The sequence below is a fragment of the Leptidea sinapis genome, chromosome 1, assembly GCF_905404315.1.
Source record: "Leptidea sinapis chromosome 1, ilLepSina1.1, whole genome shotgun sequence".
NCBI lineage: Eukaryota > Metazoa > Arthropoda > Insecta > Lepidoptera > Pieridae > Leptidea > Leptidea sinapis.
Window position 1 is genome coordinate 506773 of NC_066265.1, and position 24251 is coordinate 531023.

A 24251-nucleotide genomic window follows, 5' to 3' on the forward strand; every position below is an offset into this window, starting at 1 on the left:
TTTAAAATAAAATCAACTACAAAATTCATAATCTACTTAATTATTTCACTTACTTTATAAAAAAATAACGAATGTCTCGAATCGTCTAATTTGGCTATTTCATTATATGAGCGACACATTCTTATGATTAGGTTAAAATACGAGGTGTTATTTGAACAAATGTCTAGTGGGTTTTGATCTTCGGCCCATTTGTCAAATATTTATGTTCATCTGAGATAGCAAAGCGGGAGAGTCTAAGTTGGAATGTAGTACTAGCCTTCCGAAATCGGGAAGTGCCCTTTGGCACTAGATCTTTCATATACACCAAAATCGAAAGTGCCGTACGGCACACTACGACCTAACCAACTTCTTACCCCTATTTTTTTGTTTATAAGATAGTTTATTTTAGTTGGTTTTATCTATATATTATAGCTTTTTCATTAGCTTTCTTACACATTTTCTGATATTATCCTAATTATAAACAAACTATTAACACACGTAAAATAATACACATTGACAGGCCGCTGCACGCGCGTCAAGATCGCGCCAATTACATACATGAATATATAAAGCATTAAGTTCAGTCGTCCATTCGTTCGATGATCCCCATCTCTATGAATTATCTCTTGGTACGAGCTGGTTCTCTGTACGCCATATTTGTTTTCTATTTAAGACAAGTAAGGAGAATAGACTATAGATATGGTATATTATACCTTTATTTAATATTTTAAAACTAATTATGATAAAGAAAACTATGAAAATTGCAAAATACTAGCTATCAACTTAGCCACTTTGTTTCGCTCGACATACGTAGCTATAAGAAACATCTTTCTCAAAGATGAAGTTATTGAAAAACAAATATCGATCAAGATTTTTTTTATTAGGTTAACTAAACGGGATACACTCATAATATTGTATAAAACAGAAAAATACGTTAACATGTTGGGGCAAGTGCCTCCTTCTGGAAGTGAACACAGCATGCTTTTAAATGTGTTCTAGATTTTATATAAAACTAAAACAATAACTAAAGCTAGATGAACACAATTCGACCCCGCAGTCCCCTAGCCATTAATCTGCTTTTTTTTAGCAGAAGTCTTCTGACAGACTGTCTACCTTCTGACAGACTTCATTATACAGAGAACAAATTCGATATAAACTAGAATGTTGACCATAATTTGTGCGTGTTGAGGGTAGACTAAACGTTTTCCTATTAATAATACGGCTGCAATGCCGTGGTACAGGACGTGCCGTAGCAGTCTAACCGACGACAAAGATTACTTGAATATGAGAGATGATATAAAAATTTTGACTGCACTTGTTCTTACCTCTTAATATGAACTTTGTAAGAAGGGCTTCACACCAGACTGCAATACTCTAAAAGACTACGCACGTAGCTGTTAAAAATTATCTTCGACACATCAGGGTCTTTGAAAAATTTAGTTTGTCTAATCACAAAACCTGAGGAATTTAAAATCATCCTATTAAAAACACACCAATCGCAGATCGTATCAAGATTACTTTATAATATGATCGTATCTTCTGTAGATTTAATTTCACGACACATTTTTAAGTCGTCTGCAAACATTTGAAATTTGGATTTTATATTAGTCGCTTGATCGTTCACAAAGACCAAGAAAAAAAGGGCCCTAAAGGTCAGCCCTGTAGAACCGCTGATGGCACGGCTCTTGAAATTGACTTAAAGCCACGGATCTTTACAATCTGGGAACGGTTCTGCAAATAGGATTCGCACCACCGCAGTAGAGAGCCACATGTTCCTGCGTGACCAAGTTCTCTGAGCAGTACGTGGTCAACCACATCGAAGGCTTTTGATAAATCAGTGTAAATAGCATGCAATTCGTGACCATCTGTGAAAGCTTGAGAAATGTCACTAACAAAATCCACAAGATTCGATGTAGTTGATCTACCAGGTAGAAACCCATGCAGTTGGGATATGAGCAAGGATTTAAGGTGGAAAAAAATATTTTTCTGAACGAGTATTTCAAACAGCTTACTGATAGCAGACAAAATTGAGATGGGCCGGTAGTTAGTAATATCTCCAGGATCTCCCTTCTTGTGAATTGGACTGATGTGCGCAACCTTCCATCTTGAGGGGAAAGTTCCACATAGTAAAGACTTATTGAAAATTATTCGCAGCGGCTCAGCCAATTTCGTGCCACAGGCCTTTAAGAAACCAGGAGGTATAGAATTTGGACCAGGACCTTTATTTGTATCTAGGCTTTTGAGCGCTGATATGACATCTGAGTCTGTGAAACGACATTAACTAAGTGACGTGTGACATTCTACGATTTTGTTGTGTTTAAACCCAAGGGTTTGGGTCATGCTGATAGGTTGAGTGAAAGTATTCTGAAAAAAGATTGGCAATCTGCTAGCCACCTTGAACGCTTTGATCTAAGCAAGTAATTTCATCCGGTATGTCGCTGCTATTGGATCGTAGAGATTTTATGAAAGACCAAAAGTATTTAGGATCCTTCTCGATTAAATTTTTGGCTTCTGATTTGAACCTATTTATATCAGTCGTTAGGATTTTGTCACATCTCTCGCGGAGTAACCTATATGTAAACTGATCCATGGGATTGCCATACATTTTAAATCTACGATGATACAATATTAACGGAAATACCTAGTACCGGGTGATGCGTCTCCAAATCCACTAGTGGGACACCCTGGGTCACTGATACTAGTTTCGGTGAGTTTGAAATAACTAGATCTAAGAATCTGCCATTTAAGTTTGGTATTGCACACATTTGGTGGAGATCGTTGAAAGAAAGAGAATCGATAAGCAAGGCGTCTGTGTTATCTGTAGGAGAGCTAGGAATCAGAGAACATAAGTTTAGGTCTGTACAGTGAGACCAGTGGAGGTACGGCCTATTAAAATCAACTACTAAAAGAAGTATAGCTTCTTTTGACATTGTTGTATAACATTTGTTACATTATTCATTAAATTTTCTAAAGAATCATACTTAACGGGGGGAGGAAGGTATAAAGTACAAATACATAATTCCACTTTTGAGTAACCCTGGCCAAACATAATCGTAATCCATAGGTTCTCATTAGTAGTCTCCCACATCAATGAGTTTAAGAAGTCCGAGTCTCTGACTACGAAACTTTTGGAATTAACGTCCTTTCTGATAAAAATCTTTCCACCTCGAACCCACACAAACTTGTAGTACTTATCTTTTGCAATTCTACGGGCAGCCGCGTGAAGAATTCTGTTGTCTGGAGAAAGATGCTCGCACACGTACACTGGTTTTTTACTTCCAACAAGTCCCAGGTGATTTGTATTGAGTTTTCACTGCAGCTAATACTGAGTCACGTACAAGTCGCCAACTTCACGATAATGGAACGAGGTCGGTTGGACTCCTGGTTTCTCTTTGCAACACGATGGAAGTTCACAAGGTCGTGGGATGACAGGTCACAGCCGATAGCATTTAATAGTTGCTGAACTACGGCTTTCAGGTTCTCAGTCTATGGGACACACTGCACCTCTAAATTACAAACACGGGTGCGCTGTAAATTGGTTTATTATTGACATGGGGCGGGCAAAAACAGTTATTGGGTTTTCCAGGACTTTAAAAAAGTGGAGGCTCACCCCCTAATACGTGGGAATTAAACAAAGTGGGCGAACCGTGGGTGGAAATAATACACCTGTGCAACCCTTCAGGAATACAGGCATTTAACTTTGTAATGTTAAGTAGTTCCTTATTTTTTTATTTGTTACGCAATAATATGAAGTAAGTTATTGTAATTGTATTTAAAATACATAAATGCAAGCCACGTGCATGCCTATGTATTATTCGCTGTTGTGTGGTTCGATCTAGTGCGCATGCACCTTAATCATAATCCCAATTCCATGGGATATTTACCTATTGTCGCGTAGCAACGCTTCGACGTATATGACGAGAGTTGTCAAACTCCAAGACATTGATAATTTCAACAGCTCCGTCAGCAATACTCGTAGCTTTGGCGTAAAAGTGTTTATTTTAGACGCTGTAGACCCGGGTTCGATACATCTACCAGTGTATGGAATTTTTTGAGTTTTATAAAGTTAATGGAAATTTCTAGTATGTTCAGGATCAAATCGAACAGAAAAAAAGGGATGGAAAATGTGTAAGCAGGATAAAATCAGTTAAAAGAATTTTCTAGTACAATTTAAATTTAAAGATGGAATGGGAGAATCATTTTGAAAATAGAACGGATCCCGGGGTATATAAGCCGTACTACGCGTGGCCTACGGCAGTTCTAGTTCTAACTCGAAAGTGTATAGAAGAAGAAGAAGAAAAGAAGAAGCGGTGAAAAGTGTTCCAAGAAGAAGATAGAAGAGACTTGGTGTTCGGTGCGGTGTGACGCGTTGAAGATACCGCCGCCCACAAGAGGAATAGCGGCAGACCGGCGAAGTGCAAGTTCAGAAAAAGTGAACGCAAATAAAGACTCATTACAATAAGCGGAGTATTATTTCCAATCCCTGACCCACTCTCGTGTCACTATATACCAAAATAAGTAATTTTTTAGTTGTCTTCCTGCAGTCGTGACTGTCAGTTCATGTCGCTCATGTCGCACAGCGAGCACGTACGGAACGCGGTGCTAGCATGTTGTGTTACCTGTAGCTGCACATGGAGCAGTGGTGCGCGCGCACGTCCTTGGCCATGTGCCGGTAGCGCACGTGCAGCGCAAGCGCGGCCGGCGTGGGCGCGCTCATGTCGCTCATGTCGCACAGCGAGCACGTACGGAACGCGGTGCTAGCATGTTGTGTTACCTGTAGCTGCACATGGAGCAGTGGTGCGCGCGCACGTCCTTGGCCATGTGCCGGCAGCGCACGTGCAGCGCGAGCGCGGCCGGCGTGGGCGCGCTCATGTCGCTCATGTCGCACAGCGAGCACGTACGGAACGCGGTGCTAGCATGTTGTGTTACCTGTAGCTGCACATGGAGCAGTGGTGCGCGCGCACGTCCTTGGCCATGTGCCGGTAGCGCACGTGCAGCGCAAGCGCGGCCGGCGTGGGCGCGCTCATGTCGCTCATGTCGCACAGCGAGCACGTACGGAACGCGGTGCTAGCATGTTGTGTTACCTGTAGCTGCACATGGAGCAGTGGTGCGCGCGCACGTCCTTGGCCATGTGCCGGCAGCGCACGTGCAGCGCGAGCGCGGCCGGCGTGGGCGCGCTCATGTCGCTCATGTCGCACAGCGAGCACGTACGGAACGCGGTGCTAGCATGTTGTGTTACCTGTAGCTGCACATGGAGCAGTGGTGCGCGCGCACGTCCTTGGCCATGTGCCGGTAGCGCACGTGCAGCGCGAGCGCGGCCGGCGTGGGCGCGCTCATGTCGCTCATGTCGCACAGCGAGCACGTACGGAACGCGGTGCTAGCATGTTGTATTACCTGTAGCTGCACATGGAGCAGTGGTGCGCGCGCACGTCCTTGGCCATGTGCCGGTAGCGCACGTGCAGCGCGAGCGCGGCCGGCGTGGGCGCGCTCATGTCGCTCATGTCGCACAGCGAGCACGTACGGAACGCGGTGCTAGCATGTTGTGTTACCTGTAGCTGCACATGGAGCAGTGGTGCGCGCGCACGTCCTTGGCCATGTGCCGGTAGCGCACGTGCAGCGCGAGCGCAGCCGGCGTGGGCGCACTCATGTCACACAGCGAGCACGCGTAGCACGACACGTGTTGCCGCACGTGCTCCCGCAGCAGGTAGGCGGACGCGCACGCCACGCCGCACACCGCGCACGAGTGCCCGCTCGACGGGTCCACGTTCTGGAACACGAAACTATTGATTCTTACATAATATACACTAGTGGGCTTCAGCTCGAATCCTGGTCCACATCTTTTGGAACACATTAAAAACTTTCCTCAACTTTGGTCAACTTCTCGAGCAGTGGAGGGACCAGATATGAATGATTGAATCATATAACACGACAGAATGCCAGAAGCGCCTTATTTTACTTCCACTTGATAAAGAGTAGCTTAGAAAGAAGTTGAGGACATATTTTGAGACATAAAAGATGGCCACCACGCAGTATAACAAATGTAAAAGAACTGAGACCGTTACGAGGCATGGCAAATTATTTCAATAAATTCATACATAATCTAGCATCGATGAAGGCCCCATTAAATGAACTGTTGAAGAAGGGTGCAAAATTTAATAGGTCCGCAAAATGTCAAGAAAGCTTGAAGAACATAAAGGATGAAATAATTAGCGCAAGAGTCCTTATACACTTCGATCAACACAAACCACTAATTCTAGCAACAGACGCTTTACCTACAGGTCTTGGGGCAATCCTTAGGCGTACCCTATCCGCACATTTTCTATCAGGATTCGACTACAACATTTAATATGGGAGTTCCTCAAAGCACTCTAACGCCGATTACCTCTCGCGTTTTCCCGTGGATGATGAGAACAAATGCGATCAACATTACATATTCCAGCTAAATTTATGTATGTAAGTTATATTTTTTAACCTAGCTGTAAGTTTTCCAAAAAATGTAAAATAAAAATAAAATAAAATAAAATAAAATAAATCAAATAAACACTTTGAATATTTCACCGGATATAATTGCCAAAGAAACGAAAGAAGACCCAGAGCTACAAAGTATACTTAAATCCCTCCAATCAGGGACGTCACTTAGAGCATCAGGATACAAAGACAACGAACTAACTATTCAAAAGGACTGTATCATAAAAGGTACAAGTGATAATTCCACATAAACTACCCCAACGAATTCAAGTTCTTACAGACCAACAGTTCTCTCTCCAGTTGGACGAGTCTACATTACCCGGCAATGAAGCTCAGTTGTTAGGATATGTTCGATATATCAAAGATGAAAATATGTGCCAAGAACTGCTTTTTGCTGCATATTTACAGACTGATACCATCTGAATCGATTTTTCAGGCCGTGGAACATTTTTTTATTGACAAAGCTATTCCATGGAAGAACATTGTTTCTGTTGCGACTGATGGTGCACCGTCTATGGTTGGTCGTCATCGTGGTTTTACAGCTCACTTAAAGCGACTTCTGCAGCACGAAGATGGTGGTAATATCTGCAGCACTTCCCCACAAGAGTATACCATAAGACATAATGCTGTGAAAGTAGCTGAAATAGACTAACCTAGCTGTGGCTACATCTGTATATAGGCGGATCTTTTTGACTGCTTATGCTGCAGAACTTCTTCGATATTGTTTCAATGTGAGGGCCCCATTGAAGCTCATTATCAAGGGTTATACCTAGAAATAGTGGTGTGGTGTCCACGAGAGCTAACTCTTCGTTTTTAATTATAATATTAGCTTTTACCTTAGCTTTCACATTTGGTAGTATAATATCTAATACACTTTGTTTTCTTCTCATTAAGTAGAAGATTATTAAATATTAAACCATTTTACTAACTTCGAGATTGCATTGTTTACATCGTCGAAAACGTTTTGTTGTCTATTAAGTTTAAATAAAAGTGACGTGTCATCAGCAAACAACACAACCTCGTGATCGCCCCTCACAAAATGGGGTAGATCACTGTACACTAAGAATAAAAATGGTCCAAGCAATGAGCCTTGTGGCACACCCAAAGTAACCGCTGACCCTGGGGAACGCTTTCCATTCCACGTCAACTCTTTGGACTCTATCATTTATTTATTTATTTCATATAGGAAGACCAACAGCGTACAAAAGTTTTAAATAAAATCTAATAGTGAAAAAAAGCCAATTAAAGGTCCTCACGGATAGCGACATATTAGTTTAGAATAGTTTCGAACACTTCAGTTAATATTGTCAACGATAGTGATAGATATACTTATATAATAAATTACATACTTATACTTATGCTCTAACAATTCAATGAAAGAATTCGTTACTCAACATGTATCTAGCCGATGCTACGCTTGTGCAGAATAGGTCTAAGCCTACTCGCTTATCGAGTTTATTAAAGTTACTGCTCACTCACCACAAGTAGGAATTTTTCCTGTATTTGGTTTTAACTAATGGTGTATGTATAAGAGGATTGAAACGCAAAAGACTAACAGGGGTATTAAAATTTATCAAAGTTAATAATTCGGGACAGTCAATTAAATTGGAAGTAATTTTCAAGAGGAAAGATATATCTGCTATTTCTCTTCTCATGGAGAGAGGGAATATGTGAAATCGTTTGAAAAAGATTATAATAGTTATCTGATTTAAAAGAAATTTTGAGTCGAAAACATAAATACTTAATAATTTTTAATTGTATCCTCTCAATTCGTCTAATGTATGTCTCGTATTGTGGGTTCCACACCTGGGAAGCATATTCGAGTATACTGCGTACGAATGTGCAGTAAAGAATTTTAAATGTTTTGATGTTTTTGAACGAAGCACATGTGCGTTGTACAAATCCCAGGGCGCTTGAAGCTTTCTTGACTATATGTTTGTTGATATAATGTGGCTCTAGAAGTCCTGTAATTATTTTGACAGTTGACAGTGTATAGGTGACAGTTGGTTGACGCTTGAGTACCACAAAGCAAGCAACCATCGGTTCGATACTGATTACACCGAGAAAGTCGCAAATCAAAACGTATAATTCACAAAAAATTTAAAGATTATAAAAATCATAGCGTACATACGTATTGGGACAGCTTCAGGTCACAGAATGGCTCAAGCGGAAGATCGGCGCTGGACATACATGATGTGTGTCAGCATATGCCGAGCTTGTGCCTATTTGCAGCTGATGTTTGAGCTTCTTTTATTTCTATTATGTTTAAGTTTCATTTAAATTTTAAGCTGTAATATATTTTGTTTTAATAAGTTTACTTTTGTTAATTACACATTTTTAGCTGCAAATAAAATATTTTATTATTATTATTATCTTATGACTTCATTATGGTTTTGATAGTTATGTCAATAATACGGAGCTCGATAAAATATCATTCACCCTACCTTCGGGGTATCCGCGTAAAAGTATTCATAATATATTTAGCAGACCTCTTATAAAATCAAATTTAGGACCTATCTCCCCAGTTATCAGAGCTGGTGAACAATATAACATGCTTATTAGAAAACACCCAAATGTAAATATATTCAATGACTCTCAGGGAACACTTAAGAATAAAATACTAACATACTTTTAAGTCATACTATAAATTAACTATAAACCTAGAAACATAAATTAATTTTCACATTTACTTTCATTTGTTCTTAGTTATAAAACACTTACTTTAAATTATTATTATTAGTCAATGCTGTGCATTTCTCTTATAGGTGTACATATTAGAATTGTAAATAATGTTAAAGTTAATAAGTTTATATTTGTAAATGTATTAAAGTGTGTAAAGTACGAATTTTTAAAAAGATCTGAACAATTGTAAAACAGATATTTATTACTTTACTGATATCTTTGGGTTGTTCAACAAAGTTAATTTGCAGCTGCAGGGTGACGATCTTAACTTGATTAAAACAAAATATATTATCAAAATAAAACTATAATATCGGCCTTCGTGGGTAAACTAATCCTTTATAAACAAAATTTAGGCAGAAAAGAATATTCGCAGTTACTGCATTTCTCAAAATTACCAGAAATGCATCATTTTATTATATGTCACTCACTTGGACGCATTACACAGGGATTTTACGGGAGGTTTGAGGATCTTTTAAATTTACAAATTCCTCAATGGATAATAAATCCGTACAATACCACAGCCATAGAAGAAGCCAATGTGATAATGCAAGAAGAGTTAATTACCATCAGCACAGACGAAGAGCTTAAGCAAAAGTTCTGGTTGCAACACAACATTGATACAGTATCCTACATTGTGGAACATTGCTGAAAAATACTTTATCGCTTTTCCATCATCATACCTAGTTGAAAAAAGCTTCAGTGTGGTAACAAACATTTTGACGAAACAAAGAAACCGTTTGAAAATCAACATATGTGGAGATTTAAGGCTGCACCTCACCAATATTGAACCGGATGTAGCTAGATTGGTAGATAGTCACCAGGTTCATCCATCACACTGAATGTTTTATTTTCTCTTTGCGAATTAATACTTTTTTAATATAATTTCCTACCTACTTAAAACTCTTTAAGTACTTAATTTGCAATAATCATTATAAATTAAACTTGATATTTACTGAATTGTATGTCTTTTTATTTTGTTAAATTTTGATGAGAAAATAAAGTCTACTTTACTCACTTAACCAAGTGCAAAGTTTTCCAATTGGTACCTTAGTACCTAGGTATTTTGTATCAATAGGAAAAAACTAAAGATAGGCCCCCTTATTCATAATAGTCGGCTAACTTAAGCATTGCTAATTCTCACTCTGTCTTCTTCTATTGACCTAAGTCAGAATGAAAAATAACACTCTATAGCAGCTTTTTTAAGTTAGCGGACCATTATGAATAAGGGGGTTAATCTTAAAATTGGCCATGGGGGTCTGAGGTAACAGTTCATTTTGGAAAACAATTGTCCAAAATAGTTTGAGGATCCCTGCTTTAGATGATAAAAAAGAACTGAAAAAGAATGAACTTGCTCTAACTCTGTTTTAATAAAACAAAACATTATAATTTTTAAGAACATTATGTAGCTCTTATTATTATAAGTAACCAAAAATTGACGATTCAAAATGATCAAATATGATTTCAATGAATAAAGATATTTTTACTTTGACTTTGACCATTCGGAGGTCCTCCATCAGAGTGAGTATAGTGAGTTCGTGTTGATACATATACAGATAATATATCTTAGACTACATTACACTTTACTACACTACACAAGTTCATAATGTTGTCTCACGAAAGTTTTAATAATGTAAGTAAAAACGTGTTCGCCTTAGTGTCTATGGGTTAGTATCAGTAGTCACCTACACCTACCTGTCTCAAGAGATGGTCACTCAGTTTCCTGTTCATGTTGAAGTGTCTTCCGCAATGGTAGCAAGCGATGACTCGTTCTCCGGTATGGGACCTCACGTGCGCGGTCAGCAAGATCTTGCGGCTGCACTTGTTGCCACATCCCGCCCACGAACATAGAAAGTCTTCAGAGTCCTCAACATGTGTATTCACATGGTCTAGAAATTTCTGCCATTAAAAATACTGTGATAAGTCTTTTTATACATTTTACCAGTGGGAGGCTTGTTTGCACAGCATCACAGCGGCGCCGATTTCTGCCAGCATTTTTACCCTGTGCTTCCCCGGGGCATAAAAAGAATAGGGAGGTCCCGGGCCCAAGGGTGTCGTAAGGGGCGACTAAGGACATTTACCACTCTTACTCTTTGCACAGGATGCCGGTTGGATTATGTGATTATGTAGTAATCATTATTGTGTTTCAGTCTGAAGGGCGACATAGCTAGTGAAATTACTGCAAATGAGATTTAACATCTTATGTTCCAGCCCAGAAATAGTGTAGCAGCACTGCATTATAATTAGCAGGGCATATCAATTACCATCAGCTGAACGTCCTGCTCTTGTCGTCCCTTATTTTCATAAAAAAATCAAGCACTAGTGTGTAAACACTATTTCTGGGCTGTAATGTTACTTAACACTGATAGTGATGAAGTGAACAATACCATAACCAATTTAAAATCCGACAGTGCGCAGGGTGGGACAATATTTCAACCAAATATATAAAATATGTGAAAAAGGCATTTGATACTGTATCTCTCCCCATCCTTGTGCAAAAACTGGAATCTATTGGGATTAGAGGCACACAACAAGTCAAGTCGGGATGTCAACGTATCATGTGGCGTACCTCAAGGAAGCGTGTTAGGTCCTACTTTATTTTTAATTTACATCAATGATCTCTGTAATTTACAAATTAACAACGCCAAAATTTTCTCGTATGCCGATGATACGGCGATTGTCTTCGCCGGAGACACCTGGTAAGAATCAAAATGCGTCGTACAAAAAGAGTAAGCCCACGAATAATATTAAGATTAAAATACACAATTGTGAAGACACTGCAAGTACTAACTGTAATTGTCCCAAGATTATCAGAGTGGTGACACGAAATACCTAGGTGTTATGGTCGACCAGCGGCTTTTGCCGGTTCACAATATGGTAGCGCCAGGATTAGAAACAAATTCTGGATATTTAAGTATCTTAGGTATACAGCTCCCAAGAATTCACCAAAAAATAAAGGTCCCCAGTAATATTTATTGCGTGACATATATATACAGCTCTAGTTCAGTCTGTTACTGTTTATTGTATCGCATTTTGGGGTGGTGCTGTTAAGTCAAGATTACTGAAAGTGGAAAGAGCCCAAAGAGCAGTTATAAAGGTTATGCACTTTAAGCGACAACGTTTTTCTACAGAACGCTTGTATCAGCTCCAGGTTCCTTTACAGATACTTTAGTCCTGACCTGATCATTTATTGTATGCACATTCACTCTACTTTCGTCCATTTTGTCTGAGTGGCCAAGTTACCAAAACAATCAATCTCAATATCTGTTACTGCATCATCTTGTACTCAAAAAACACTGGGATTATAAACTAAAACTATTTTTCTACACTTAAACACTATGAAGGTTTTAGAAACTTTTCCATCAATGGCTATCAAAACAGAAGGTTACATCATCACAAACCTGCATAGAAAAAAATTTCTCTTCACAGTCCACCCACAAACAGTGGTGATCAGAAATCAAAGGAGGCAGTTTGTTCCTTTTGCTTGAATCCTTCTTGCACCGTTCCAACTTCAGAGTAGCTCTTCCATTAAACCCAATAGCTAATAGTTTAGCGTGATAGGCATGATAGTTTACGTGCCGCACCATTTCTCTTGAATTTGGACTCATATGGCCGCATGCATCCCATAAGCATGCATAGTTGTTCACTGCAAGAAAGAAGTTGTCAATATTAAGTATTTATCACTGTAGTCTTAATTAGATTAGCAATGATATTTAAAAAGAAATAGAAGAACAAAGCCTAAAGGTGACCAGATGTACAATTACACCAATATTTAAGTCGAGATGCACTTTTGACCCGAATTCTTATATCTTCCTGTGTCTGTTTTGCCGCCCCTTAGTAAAATTTTTGAAAAAGTAATTTTAAGCCAAATGCTTACTTACTTCACCTCTCATAAGTAACTTTATACGAAACAATTTGGCTTTACTGGGGACGTTCAACAACGGATCGAAGGGTTGAACTAATCAAGAATGTTTTTGATGCCTGGGAGGAATAACAGAATGCACTTGGTATCTTCTGTGATTTATCTAAGGCCTTTGATTGTGTTCAACATTCAACTGCTATAACCAACAACGAAATAAACAACTTGAATGTTGCCTCTCAATATATTCTTGATAATGTTATGTAAGGCTTTTGTGGGGCATTGTATATGCTTTTACAAGATCCAAGATAATGTTCAAAACAAAAGTATTACAAACTTCAAAAGAATTGTCAAAAACGTTTGTGTGGTATAGGTTACTATAACATAAATGACTTTCTTAATGATTGGGAATACAGCGACCGCCCACTGGAATAGGAATAGCCCACAGGCTATTAAATAGTAAATTTTATTTTACGGTTTTACATTGTAACCATATTTTTGTATATAAAAAAAGAAGCCTGCTGAGTTTGTTGCGCCCGTTAACCTCAGATCTGAGGCATACCTTTTGCAATGGGTGGTAGTTTTTTTTTTGACTTTCAATAAGTGATTTCATCCCCTATTTTGAATAAAAATATTTGAATTTGATGATTATTGATCACCTCAGGAATGTTGCCGGCTTTTTAGATAGGTGTTTGAGTTTTTCCTGATGGTACCACTGTCGTATTGTCGTGGAACCACCATGCAAGAAAGTTCATTCCATAGTTTGGTTGTACTTGGAATATAATTCCATGAAAGCCACACTGTTTTTTTATATAAGAGGGGGCAAATGGGCAAGAGGATCACGGGAGAGATGAAGCAACCGCCCATGGACATCCGCATTATAATATGTCAAGAGATGCGTTGCCGGCCTTTAAGGTGGTAGTATGCTCTTTTCTTGAAGGCTCCTAAGTCGTATCGGTTCAGGAAAACCGCAGCCGGTAATTGATTCCAGAAAGTGGCTGTGCGAGGCAAGAAATTTCTTGAAAACGCGCGATTGTGGAATGCCAGACGTCAACGTGATGCTGGGGAATTCAGCCGCTGGAATCAACCCGAACATCTCCTCTGAGCACTCCCCGTGATAAATGCGATAGAAGATGCAGCGAGAATCCACATTTCTACGCAACGCCATAGAATCAAGCCGAGCGGAGTGAACTTCATCGTCGATGATTCGAGCCGCTCTTCGTTGTATGCGTTCCAATGGAAGAAGCTGGTACTGGACACCCGCCCAGAGTTGAGAACAGTACTCGATGTGAGGCCGAATTTGCGCATTATATAGTTGCGGGCGGTGGCTTATAGTGAAGTATTGTCTCGCCTTACTAAGTACACCAAGTTTTTTTTATGTACTGGTTTGTATGTCCTGTTGTTACTATACTAACATAATATATAAGTCAATATGCAAGTATTTTTTTGAAACGAAGAAAGCTTCAAAATTTACTCTTAATTAGTATCACTTACCACCATCTTCATTCTCTACTACTTGTAAGTCAGGCACATGATTCGCTACATGTATCTGAAACTCTTCATAGTTGGAAAAGAAGCGATTGCAAGATGACCATCCACACTCCATATTCAATCTATCACGACGTAGTCGTAATACAGGCTAAAAGTCACAAATTTTATTGCATACATTAAATATTACTCTTGTTACACATTAACCAGCTGTTTAACTCTATCTAAAAATTATTTATATGAAAATAATGAAAATTTACAATTTCCAAAAGATATTTCAATCCTTTCTGTTCGTAATACTAAGCATGTTTCTTGTTTGTGTTCCACATAACAAACAATTATTGTTGATTATTATTTTAAGTAATCTGCAGTGGCAAACATTTAACAATTTGTTTGTATGTATTAATTAATATTCAAAATTATACCCCTACATAATAATATGTCAACTGAAACTCAACAAATTCCTCCTGTAAAATCCTTATACATATTAAAATAGTACTGTCAAATTTAATACAGTTAAAACCTAAATAACAATTTAATTATAATAAGCTATATTCAACAATAGATTAGCATGGAAAAAAAAGAGATATTAATGATAATTTTTTGTCTGACCATCGGTTTTATATGCATCTGTTTACAAAATCTATAAATGAAATCAAATCAAAATCACTTTATTCATGTAGGTCACGGAAATGACACTTATGAATGTCAAAAAATATTGTGTAAAAAATATATATTGTAATATATTATATAATAATAATATATATATTACATAGTAATATATTGTTGCGTAGCAACCCTTCGAAGTATATGTCGAGAGTTGTCAGACTTCAAGAGATTGTTAATTTTAACAGCTCCGTCAGCAATACTCGTAGCTCAGCGGAAGTGTTTACTTTAGACGCTGTAGACCCGGGTTCGATACACCTACTAGTGTATGGATTTTTTTGGGTTTTGTAAAGTTAAAGGAAATTTCTAGTAAGTTCAGGATCAAATCGAACAAAAAAAAAGGGATGGAAAATGTGTAAGCAGGATAAAAACAGTTAAAAGAATTTTCTAGTACAATTTAAATTTAAAGATGGAATGGGAGAATCATTTTGAAATTAGAACGGATCCCGGGGTATATAAGCCGTACTAAGCGTGGCCTACGGCATCCCAGCGGAAACTCCATACGGAGTGCCGCTTGCGCCTCTCTCTCCCCATGAGAAGGTCGCCTTCGATGTAGGCTTAGAGGGCACCTACCCAAAGCCAACTGCAGGTGGTGTTTAGTGGGTAGGCACCTAGGTTTTCACGTGAGTCCCACATAACCAACGCAGACTTAGGCTGCGTTGGTATGCATGAGCATTCACCACCTCCCTCCCGTCGTTATCCCGGAGGGTAGCCCATTTCCTTGCTTAGGCGCAAAAAAAAAAAAAAAAAAAAGGCCTACGGCAGTTCTAGTTCTGACTCGAAAGAAGAAGAAGAAAAGAAGAAGTAGTGAAAAGTGGAAGTGTTCCAAGAGGAAGAAAATAGAAGAGACTTAGTGTTCGGTGCGGTGTGACGCGTTGAAGGTACCGCCGCCCACAAGAGGGACAGCGGCAGAAGCGCAAGTTCAGAAAAAGTGAACGCAAATAAAGACTCGTTCCTATAAGCGGAGTATTATTTCCAATCCCTGACCCACTCCCGTGTCAATATATATATATATATTTATATATATATTGTAATTATAATCGCTCATAAAATTCTCACGGAATACCTTTATTTATTTACGGTGTGGGATGATGCAGCTACTGTACTCAAAAACTTTTGTAATAATATACATTTACTTTTTTGACTTACTCGTGTAAGGCATTGACTATTTGACGTTTGAGTATGTTTGTTGCATCATTTTACATTGTATATTGTTATTTAAATTATTTGTAAATCTTGATATAAAAGAGTGGCAATGAGTTTCTTGCTACTTCTTCTCATTAGCTCAAGTCTTACGAAGAAGCGGTAGATTGAATAAGAAATATATATATAATAAATTTTAAGAATCTGAAACCGAGTCCGGCAACAGGATCATCCTGCCACCACAAGCAGCGCCCGTTCACTAGCATCACGAATGAGCCAGCCATCCCCTATCTCACCCATATTTTAGGGAAGGGGACGACCCGTGCCATGTCGCCGCTACAAGCCAAGTGACATTCAAGCGAGCATGACGAAACCTGTTACGAGAACTCAAGCAAACAACAATAATAGAATCCTAATCTACATATCATGCAACACTCACCAAATTCTAGAGGTATTTGGTGAGTATTTACAATTTGACAATTCTGCTTAAACTTTTAATTAATATTATATTTTTACTAATAGTAATCAAAAGCTCAATCCTTTAGGGTAATCAAACCACAATCACTTTATTCATGCAGGTCAAGGAGATGACTTTTGTTTTTTATATCCACGGCCTATGAGGGTTGAGCTTTAATAAGAAGAAGTGGCAAGAAACTCAGTGTGACAATAATTCACTCACAAATAATTTCAGTTACAATATAATATGTAAAGTGATGAAGGAATAATACCCAAACTACAAATACTCAAAAAAAATGTAAATTAATATGTAGAAACAAGAGTTATTGAGTACAGTCATGGCCAACTGCTACTGTATCAACAATAATATATATGAGTAGGAACTATGATAAAAGGATACTCTTTGAACTGCTTGGAAGACAATCTTCTCTAGTCAATCACAACTAAATATTTTTTTATTCTTATTATATATAATGTAACTATTTGCGATCAGTAGATCATACTATAAGCAGATGTTATAAGGGAATGAGACATCCATAGGTTTTTTCCAGTGAGAAGGAAACTTTCATTTAGATTTCTTTATTTGTCTAGTTCAAAGAACATGTTTAAGTCGTTTTGGCCGGTTAGATACTAAGTATCTTAAACAAGCTTGTTCAGGTGGACTTGCCAAACGAGTTCTATGTTTTTCTCGAGTTGCCACAAATTCTTGCTTGACTAGAGGAATCTTTGTGTACTGGTGGACCTGGTTGGTTCGGTTGGTAATGAACCATGGCGCTTTTACGATACTTTTCATGAATGCGTTTTGAGACCTTTGGAGTATCTCAATATTGGAGTGGCATACTGTACCTGCTGGATTCCATAAGTCCAGATAGGCTTGATGGCTACTTTGTATACTATAAGTTTGTTCTCAAGAGATACTGGGGAATTGCTTAAAAAGCCAGTACAAGCTTCAAAATTTGAAATTCATTTCGTCTCGCTTAGCTGTGATGTGCTTTCTCCAAGTTAGTCGATGATCCAGGTGAATATCCAAGTATTTAACTGATTCTACTTGTACAAGAGGTTCACAGGCTAGGGTAACTGGAGGACAGTTGCTTTGTCATAGGGAGAAGGTGATTTGCGAGGATTTGGAATTTCAGTCGTAGAATTCAGAGTGGGCATCCTCTTCATTTACTTGGAATATTCTGCTTATTTGGCTCCACTTTTTTGGACATGCACTTCGCCGGTCTGCCGCTGTTCCTTTTGTCGGCGGCGGTGCCTTTAACGCGTTACACCGCACTGAACAAAAGTCTCTAACTTCTTCTTCTTATATCACTTTCCACTTTTTACTACTTCTTCTTTACACTTTCGAGTCAGAACTAGAACTGCCGTAGGCCACGCTTAGTACGGGTTATATACCCCCGGGTTTGTTTTTTTTTTTCAAAATGATTCTCCCACTCCATCTTTACATTTTAATTGTACTTGAAATTTATTTTAATTATTTTTATCCTGCTTACACATTTTCCATCTTCTTTACTCTGTTCGATTTGATCTAGAACTTACTAGAAATTTTCATTAACTTCACAAAACCCAAAAAAATCCATACACTGGTGGTAGGTGTATAGAAACCCGGGTCTACAGTGTCTAAAGTTAACACTTTTTCGCTAAGCTACGAGTATTGCTGATGGAGCTGTTGAAATTATCAGTATCTTGAATTTGAGTTTGACCCGTACGCTCGTTTGTCCTCCTATTCCATAAAAAAAGGGTATGTTTGTTGCATCATATTACATATTATATCGTAATTGAAATGATTTGTGAATCGACGGAAATGTAAATCTTGATATAAAAGAGTGGCAATGAGTTTCTTGCTACTTCTTCTCATTAGCTCAACCCTTTACAAAGTAGCGGTAGATTCAATAAGAAAAATATATTTTGACATTCATAAGTGTCATTTCCGTGACCTACATGAATAAAGTGATTTTGATTTGATTTAAATTTTGACAACTCTCGTCATGTACGTTGCTCCACGATATGAAGTTTGACAACTCCCGCCATATACGTCGAAGCGTTGCTACGCGACAGTAGAATGGTGTTGGCGGAATCCGAATTGGTGGTCTGGGATGATCTCGTGTTCTGTTAGTGATACAGACAATTTCTTCAGCAAAATTTTTTCAAAAAACCTTTGAGAGAACCGAGAGTAAGCTGATAGAGCAATAAGAAGCTTCATTTGGTGGTTTACCGTTCTTATAGATCATTATTATCTGGGAAACCTTCCAAAGCTCAGGGAAATACGAAGTTCAAAGAATAGCATTAGTTAATATTGTAATGCACACTATCTTTTTTGGAAGCTCTTTAAGGATACGTAGAGTTATTAGGTCATATCTAGGTGCTGACTTGTCTTGAAGTGATCTGATTATTCTTCTTACTTCTTTTGGGGAGATAGGTTTTATTGAAACATCTAGGTGAAAGACCTGGCTATGAATCTGATTAATGGGGTCTTCGTCAGTGTCTAGAGCCACATCATTAGGAGTTAATACTTTGTCCAACTGCCTGGCGAACGTATCAGCTTTAGCTTCACTACATCTGGCCCAGCCGTTATTCGCAGTTCGTAAAGGAGATTTGGGATTTTGTGGCTTATTAAGGTGTTTAGTAGCCTTCCAGGGAGAATAATTAGAAGTCTTTTCCGCGCTCAAGGACTCTAGAAACTGCTCGAATTTGTTATTATGGAAGTCTTTGATAGCTAAGGCATGCTCTGTTGAAGTTTCTTTTATCAGCTGTGTGCCTACTTGAATGCCAGACGCGTCTCAAATCTTTTTTCCTCGATTTGGGTTTTCAAAATAGATGACACTATCAACGCACAGGAAAAACCACTAGATTCGGGTGTATTCCTCCAAGCAGCCTCCTGAATGAGAAATGTTAGATATTTTGTGACTTGCTCGACATCTTCTGGGGTTTTAAGTGGGATCCTAAGGTTAATATTCTCTTCTAGAAAATCCCTAAAAGAGGGCCAATCGGTATTATGATTGTAAAGTGACTCGTGTTTTTGTCTGTTGAGGATTAGTGTAGAGACAGTAAGTAGTACTGGTGAATGATCTGAGGTGCTGCCAAGACAGGACAGGTTGGCCAATATGTTGGTTAGCCTGTAGACATTGACGCCAATGAGTTACTATCAAGACTCTTTTTTAGCTCCCTACCTCTAGTACATATAAGCCTGGAGCCCCAGTGGGTATGCTTGGTGTTCCAGTCCCCACCAGCAATAAAGTGATGACCTAATGTTAGGAAGTACTTTGAAAAGGAATCTTCTATTACTTTATGTTTTGGTGGGCAATACACCGCCAACACTGTGAATCTACCCCTCTTATCCTCCATGGATACTATGTAGTCCGTTTCATAGGCAGATAGCTAATGGTGTTTTATAGACTCCTTTATTAAAATTGCAGTGCCGCCATGGGCAGTTCTATTAGGGAGATTGGTGAAGTAAATGACAAAGCCTGGAAATCTTATCTGGATTCAGAAATCGGGACGATATCTAGTTTGTGTAATTGTATGAGTAGTTTGAGTTCACGTTTATTAGGCGGTAAACGATTTATATTCCAGGTTGCCAACCTATCAAGGTCTATCAAGGTGACAATCTATCAACTAGTTTGACTATAAGACTCTATCATTAAGTACTTATATTAATTTATAATTTAAGTAATTCTATCTGTGTATGTCCTTTATAGTCTAATAGCATGTATATTATTTGTTTCAGATATTATAAGAAAACTAGCTGACCCAGCAAACATTGTATTGCCGATATTAAAATCGCGATACAAAAGTAACTGTTGATCGTAGATGGGTGAAAATTTGAAGTTGTATGTATTTTGTAATGCTGACTCATAATCAAACAAATTTAAAAAAAATCTGTCAAAAAAATTAAAAAAAAAAACGTGTGGACCACCCTTAACATTTAGTGGGATGAAAAATAGATGTTGTCCGAATCTCAGACCTACCCAATATGCATTCAAAATTTCATGAGAATCGGTCAAGCCGTTTCAGAGGAGTTCAAAGTTTAACACCATGCCACAAGACTTTTATTAATATTAGATAAAACTTTATGTAATCTTAACACTGATCATTACCATTAAAGTTAGGAGACACATACTCAAAGCTTGGTAGTCTACTTTAACATGATACTGGCAAATCTGTGGTGTGTCTTCCACAGAAGCCACAGTAGGAAGAATAGAATATACTCATCATAGAGCTTATTTGTTGTAGGAGGGCTTCAATTGTTTGATTAGTAGTTCTTCAACTGACTTAGTGCAGGTTGATTGCTGTTGATTAGCTTTTGTGACTTCTGCATATGAGACTCCATTATTTGTATTTTGAGTGTTGTGGGAGGTAGGCGGAATGGCCTGAGTTTTTTGTATTATTACTTTCTCTTCAACTGGTATACACATTTGCTCTTTTTCCTTATTAATTTTCTGTCATAGATGTCTTTGTAAACTTGAAATCCCTTAAAGTTTGCTGAATGGCTAACAAAGCAAAGAGCACATTTTGCAGGAGTGTTCCAGTATTACTTGGGGCATTCGCTTGTCTTATGGGAAAGTGCACATTATACACATCGGAAAGGCCTGGTACAACTGTTCTTCGTGTGTCCACCATATTGCTGGCACCTAGTATATTGAGGGATTGTGGTTCATTTCTTTGGGTCTTCGATGATAACTGATGTGTGGAAGATGTACTTGATGGCTTTAACCTTTTTGTTATTAGGACTCGGTTCTAAATTAACAAAGAATGTGGAGGAGGGTCTGTTTTCATGGCCAATGCGAGCATTAATTATTTCCCTCACAACTTTATTTCCCATGGTTGCAATTTCTTCAATTATCTCTTCATGTGATGCAGGTTACGAATTACAATTCTGCAGCACTACAATACAATTTCTCTTTTTGCGTGAATGTGTGGCCAATTAGTCTCTTTTCTCTTACCAAAGCCATTAGTTTCTTGTAAGGCTCAGTTGTTTTGCAATTAACTCTTAATTCTATGTTATAACATTAAACTGGGTTCAGGACAGATTCAATGGTTTCAGTTAACTTAGTGATGTCTTCAATTCCGAGAGAATAAGTGGGGGAGGTTTATTTTGGGCTTGAAGACGAACCATTGTTTCTGTAGTATATACCAGAAGAATATTATAGCGGTTGCGTGTGAAGGGACCTTCCTCCTTAGGAGAGCAGCAAGTTCTACGCCTCTTATGTTACCTTTGGGTTGGAACTCTTTGCTATCCTGGATTAGTATCACATACTGCTCACAAAAATGCTCTTGTGAAAGGCTTGTTGTACAAGTTGTTTCCCGAATCCGAAGCCTGGTCAATCACTCCGGACTACTTAGAAGGTGCCTGGGTGATGGTAGGGTTACGGTCTGGGGCAGCCCTAGCGGGATGCACACTGGTTTTTTCGGTTTTCAGGCACCGATTGTACGTCTGCGCCCTACATATTCTGCTCTTACAGTCCCGAGGAAAACAAAATGCGACACTTGTTGTGGACTACAATATTACCCAGGATAGACAACCCCCGCGATGCGCGTCTATAGTCCAGTGTCATGCCTGCATGTACACTACCGGCATGATTGGCTTTTCAAAGATGCACATTGTCTAGGAAGATATGCACCACCAATACTTGGCATCACCTTATAACCCATTAACAATTATAATCAGCTATATTCAACAATAGATTAGCATGGAAAAAAAGAGATAATTTTTTTTGTCTGACCATCGGTTTTATATGAACTATTATAAAAGGATACTTTTTGAACTGCTTGGAAAACAATTTTCTCTAGCCAACAACAAAATATTATTTAAACTAACATTATAAGTACCTATGGTATGGTAGTCTGATGTGGTGCATATCAATAAAAAAATGTGCAGAAATTCATTAGCATAGACCCCAACATCATTTAGACCTTGAGGCTATCCAACTTTTCTACCATAGTAAGCAGACGGCAAAGAAGTGAACCTCAAGAATAGTATGAATAGTGTTTGTAAAAATTGTATTTTTTTTATTATTAGTATTGAATATAATGCTAGAATACAAGTACATAGTCTTTTCCTCTTAATAACAGGCTAAGACTTTTCTTATAATTTAAATATGTAATAAATTATGGACTTGTTTAATTTTCACAAATTTGTCAAATTGTGGTGCTATTGTTGAAATGTAAAAATTCAAATAATTTTCTAATTGAAGTTCTATTTCTCTTTTTATCTGAAAAGTACATTTTACAAAATACTAGCTGATACTTTAATGATTATTTATTTGGAGAGGATGGCTATTTGTCTAGTCCTACTGAGTGCTAGTAAGACCCCTTCCAGAATTGAACTATTGTGTTCACCACTCATACCTATAGCTTGTCATCAAGCCCTGCCACACTATCTTCTTGATGCTAGTATTACAAACAACACTTGGGAGCAGGGTGTAGTCGCCAATGATGGTGTTACACTTATGCCCAATCCCAGAGGAGATTTAGAGGTACTTCATCTGCCTCAAAGCAAAATCTGGAAGTTCTTTCATTTTTTATTCTGACCACTCTGAGGTGCTTGTTTAGGTGACTACATTAATGATACCATTAGTTGATTTAAGTGCTGTGTGCTAGTGTAATATCTTGTAGTAGTTGTAGTAAAGTTTTATTAGTGGAGTATCTATTCCTTAACAAAAGCATTTCTGAAAAATAACTGCAACAAGACTAGACTACTAATTTAAATTATGTGGTCAAAATTTGATCAATTTAGTAGATACACTTTTTTAGTAGAATAGTGTTGCTGAACTTATAGATTACTGAATACTTTCTATGGTATTAAGTGTAATTATCATAAAAAGGAAATACAAATGCAAAATTAAAAAACTGAAGTTAGGATGACATAGAAGGGTCCATAAAAATTAACAATGTCGATTCTATTCTATTCTTTCTACTGTGGATTCTGTAAACACTGTAAATTGAAGTCTAGTACAAAGTTTTTGTTGACTTAGTTGTGTTTTTATTATTAACTTATTGTATCACATACTATTTCAAAATTGTAATTTGTATTATTCGACACAATTGATGACACAAATGATTTTTAACACATGCATCTCAGATGATATTTTTGATCTCAAAAGAATATTATCACCTACCACTGGTTTAGGGACCATTTCCACTTCACCAACACCGACGGGAACAGATGCATCATCTTCAGGAACAGACAAGAAGAACTTTTTTCTATGTGCATTTGTCTCGATAATGAATTGAATATCATTTTTGTTCTGCAGCGATAATTTTTTTGGATTGTTTTGTTTTTGTAACCAATCCTGACACCGATTTATACGTTCTTTAACTGTGCTTTTCTGTTGGGCCATGGTTGTATTCAAATTATTTTCTAGTTAATCTTTTTTTTTATTTCACATTATAATAATATTTTAATACACAGAAAGTCAATGATATTACATATTTATGATTCAATTACCAAATATTTATTAGGTCGAAATCGGTATTCGGTATTCGAATTTCGATTGACAGTTCACGGTTGGCG

At 38.0% G+C, this 24251-nt stretch overlaps 1 protein-coding gene across 1 annotated transcript in view; it reads right to left on the reverse strand.

Moving 5' to 3' along the window:
- Positions 1-24251, reverse strand: part of LOC126979759 (histone H4 transcription factor) — a 30424-nt gene extending 6173 nt beyond the window's left edge. Inside the window, exons 1-5 of the mRNA XM_050829283.1 lie at positions 23857-24251; positions 14480-14624; positions 12528-12772; positions 10822-11025; positions 5529-5746 (exon numbers count right to left, since the gene is read on the reverse strand). Coding sequence (XP_050685240.1) covers positions 5529-5746; positions 10822-11025; positions 12528-12772; positions 14480-14624; positions 23857-24078 — 1034 coding nt within the window. The 5' untranslated portion in view covers positions 24079-24251. The remainder of the gene's footprint in view (positions 1-5528; positions 5747-10821; positions 11026-12527; positions 12773-14479; positions 14625-23856) is intronic.